Here is a 3,053-nt window from a genome sequence, read left to right as displayed (position 1 = left end):
ATGCTCCTGCCATCCCCGCCAAACTCCGCTCCGAGCCTGATACGCCGCACCGAGACCGACCTCGCGACCGCGACATAGAATACGACCAAGACCGTCCGAGAACCAAGGACCGTGCCCGCAACCGCGACAAGGCCCGCACTGTCGACCGCGAGACCGACTACGACAAGGACAGAGAGAGACCCAGAGACCGCGACAGGGACCGCGACCGTGACAGAGATCGAGAACGACGTCGCCGCACTGACTCTCGCCCGGAGCGCGACCGTGACATGAACAGGGAACGCACTCGCGATAGAGAACGCGACCCGGAACGCTATCGAGAAAGAGGCCGTGAGCGCAACCGCGATACAGGTCGAAGTCGCGACCGCGACCGCGACAGGTCGAGGGAGAGGACCCGGGACAGGTCTAGAGAGCGCACGCGAGACCGCTCACGTGAGCGCACTTCAGAGCGTATCAGGGACAAGGAACGCGACCGGGAGAGAGATCGTTCCAGCCGCGACCGCGAAAGGACTGCAGAGCGCCCACTGCAGCGAAAATCAAAGTCGGACACAGATGGCGAGAGCAATCGCAGCGCAAGGGGTAGCGATAGGGACAAGAACCGCAGGGGCAAGGATGCGGAACGTAGTCCGGTTAAGGAGCGCACGTCCAAGGTCCAAATTCCGAGCAGTCGCCCTACTGGTGTTCCTTTGAGCGTTTCGACACCCGACAGCAGCGCGAATGGGAGCCAGGGACGACGGAATACGAGCGAAACCGTTGCCAAGGAACTCAGTTCAAGAGACAAGCCGCGCCTCCCGCGGGCAGAGTACAGCAGTGCCCTCGCGAAATCGAAAGAGTTGAAAACAGCCTTTGACACTGCCAGTGACATGTGCACCGCGTCGCTCGCGAAGAAGGACTATGACACCTTTGAGAAGACAGCGATCCTTGCCTTTCGGCATGGCTTTCAGTGGGCGTTGGCGCGTGAAACGTTGTTCCGCCTGAACGAACGAGAGCTGCGAACGCATCGGAGCAAGTTTCCGCAGGCAAAAAGGGATATTCTTGACTATTACCGATTCCTCACCAAAAGTTTTGCGACACCGAAAATCGCGGAGCTGGAGAAACAAGACCGAAGGGCAGCGGCCGCCTTTCTAAAGAGGGGTGTGCAAAAAGTGTACCTTCGTATGTTTGCGATGCAGCGGCTCTTTGAAGTGCGCAAGTACGAAAGCGAGGCGCAGGACGCAGTGAAAGAGGCGATCGAATCGAATCGAGCGAATGGTGTCACGAGGGGCAAGCAGCTGTCAACGACGCACTTGAGTAATCTCAAGCTGATCACGACGGATTACGGAAATGCAATGCAGATTTTGGAGCACATAATCGCGGATACGGGACAAGGTTGCGAGGAAGCAGGAAGCGAATGCATGGTACAGTGAACGTCGCTCCTTTTGTACAAATGTTGCTGGGGGCGAGGCAGACTGGGCGTGTGTCATTTTCCATCAGCTGCGGTTATCGCCCGACCGCACAGCCGAATAGGCATTTTTTCGTTGCACCGTAAAAAGCAAAAACCCCTCCCGCCACCACCAAGCTGACTCCGGCACACGCAAGCTTTACTGTCGCCGAGCCAAAACGCACTGCACAAGCGGACCAAGGGCACTCACAAAAACTAAAACTGCACTATCACCCTAAACGACGCCTCTTAACTTGGACAGTAACACCCTCTTACAACACAACCCTCCTCGCCACCCGACTGCCCCCCACGCTGCCCCTTCGTCTCTCCAGCACAAACGGTCTGTCCGGTTTGCAACTCGCTCTGTCGTCCCCATCCTCACTAGTACTCTCGCTGCCATCCTCGCCAATAAATGGGTCATCCGCATCCGTCTCCTCGCCCTCCTTTTCTTCGATAACCATCACCTGGACGCCCTCTAGCACGGCGCTACCCCCGCCCACTCTCACCCTCCGCGGTGGTCGAACCATCCCCCTCGCCTCCGCCACCATGACCTCCGAGAACGCGGTGAGCCTCGTCTCCGACCCGCTGTCAAACTCGTCGTCCTCCTGTGTGACCATCTCATTAGGTTGCAGGACTCGGCCCGGTCCCCTGGGGATTCTCCCCCTTCCGTGGATTCCGCCTCCGTCTTCTGGCGGGCGTCGATTTCTTAGTTTCTCCCTACGGGCTTTAAACACTCTGTAGGCAACGTACGGGCCGCCACCCACCAAGGCGGCGGCTATGATGATGGGGGAACCCAGGACGCCTGCAACCGCCAACCCCGAGTAGGCGGCAGCGGTCATGACGCGGTCGCAGACGCATGCACGGCCGGGCAGGGGGCAGCCGTTGTTGAGAAAGCCCTTGCAGCGCCAGCAAAAGTACGAGGAGCAGCGGGTACAGGTCATGTGCGAGCAGCCATGGTTTCTCTGGATGCGGGCGGCGCAGGCGGGACAGGCCTTGGTGTGGACTGTGGCCCAGAGGGAAAACAGGGCGGCGTGGGCCTTGTTGGGCTTGCGGGTGGCGCAGACATGGGTGGCGGATGGCACGTTAGGGTCCAACGAAGGGACAAGCTTGTCGCACTTGACGCAGTTATGGGCGCGGCAGCGGGTACACTGCACGACGGAGCGGTCGGGCGCGGCGGAGGCGACAATGCCCAGAAACTCCCAGCACATGTCCGTGGCGCACCAGCGGGCATCGGGGTACGGGCTGTAGCGGTCGCGCGAGCGGAAGTAGAGCATCTTGCGGAAGGTGCGCTCCTTGACGACGGCGACGATGTCTGCGTCTGTGGCGAAGACGCCGCAGCCGCCGTACATGCAGAGCAGACGGGCGTGGTTGCCCGAGTAGATGGCGCTGGTCCAGTACTTGTCGACGCAGGGGGCGCAGTAGCGGTGCGTGCAGGCGGCGCAGCCGCGCAGCAGGGCCGGCGGGACGTGCTCGCAGCACACGTCGCACAGGATGGGCGGCGTGACGGGCGGAGGCGGCGGCGGCGGGGGTGGCGGGCGCGGGATGGGGCGGGGCGCCCCGCGGACTTGCGCGACGACGGCGACGTGGGAGGGGCGCATGGTGCGGGTGGGAGGGGGGGAAAGGTCCGGTCTGGTTG

General features: G+C 61.5%; 2 protein-coding genes; one reads left to right on the top strand and one right to left on the bottom strand.

Annotated features, from left to right (window-relative positions):
* Positions 1-266: 266 nt before the first annotated feature.
* CHC_T00005719001 (hypothetical protein) lies at positions 267-1,673 on the top strand. XM_005717605.1 is given in 2 exon segments: positions 267-1,403; positions 1,404-1,673. The coding sequence occupies 1 exon segment, from the start codon at positions 267-269 to the stop codon at positions 1,401-1,403; it is 1,137 nt and encodes a 378-aa protein (XP_005717662.1). The 3' UTR covers positions 1,404-1,673.
* Positions 1,674-1,689: 16 nt separating this feature from the next.
* Positions 1,690-3,015, bottom strand: CHC_T00005718001 (hypothetical protein). Its single transcript, XM_005717604.1, has one exon. It carries the CDS (start codon positions 3,013-3,015, stop codon positions 1,690-1,692), a length of 1,326 nt encoding a protein of 441 aa, XP_005717661.1.
* Between the last annotated feature and the right edge of the window lie 38 nt (positions 3,016-3,053).

Source organism: Chondrus crispus, genomic scaffold (genome assembly GCF_000350225.1).
Source record: "Chondrus crispus Stackhouse genomic scaffold, scaffold_31, whole genome shotgun sequence".
Classification (NCBI taxonomy): domain Eukaryota; phylum Rhodophyta; class Florideophyceae; order Gigartinales; family Gigartinaceae; genus Chondrus; species Chondrus crispus.
Note: the sequence above shows the minus strand (reverse complement) of the source record. Positions and strands in the feature narration are given on the sequence as shown.

Excerpts from the sequence above, each read along its gene's own strand:
- CHC_T00005718001 (XM_005717604.1), bottom strand. The coding sequence starts at position 3,015 with ATGCGCCCCTCCCACGTCGCCGTCGTCGCGCAAGTCCGCGGGGCGCCC.
- CHC_T00005719001 (XM_005717605.1), top strand. The coding sequence starts at position 267 with ATGAACAGGGAACGCACTCGCGATAGAGAACGCGACCCGGAACGCTAT.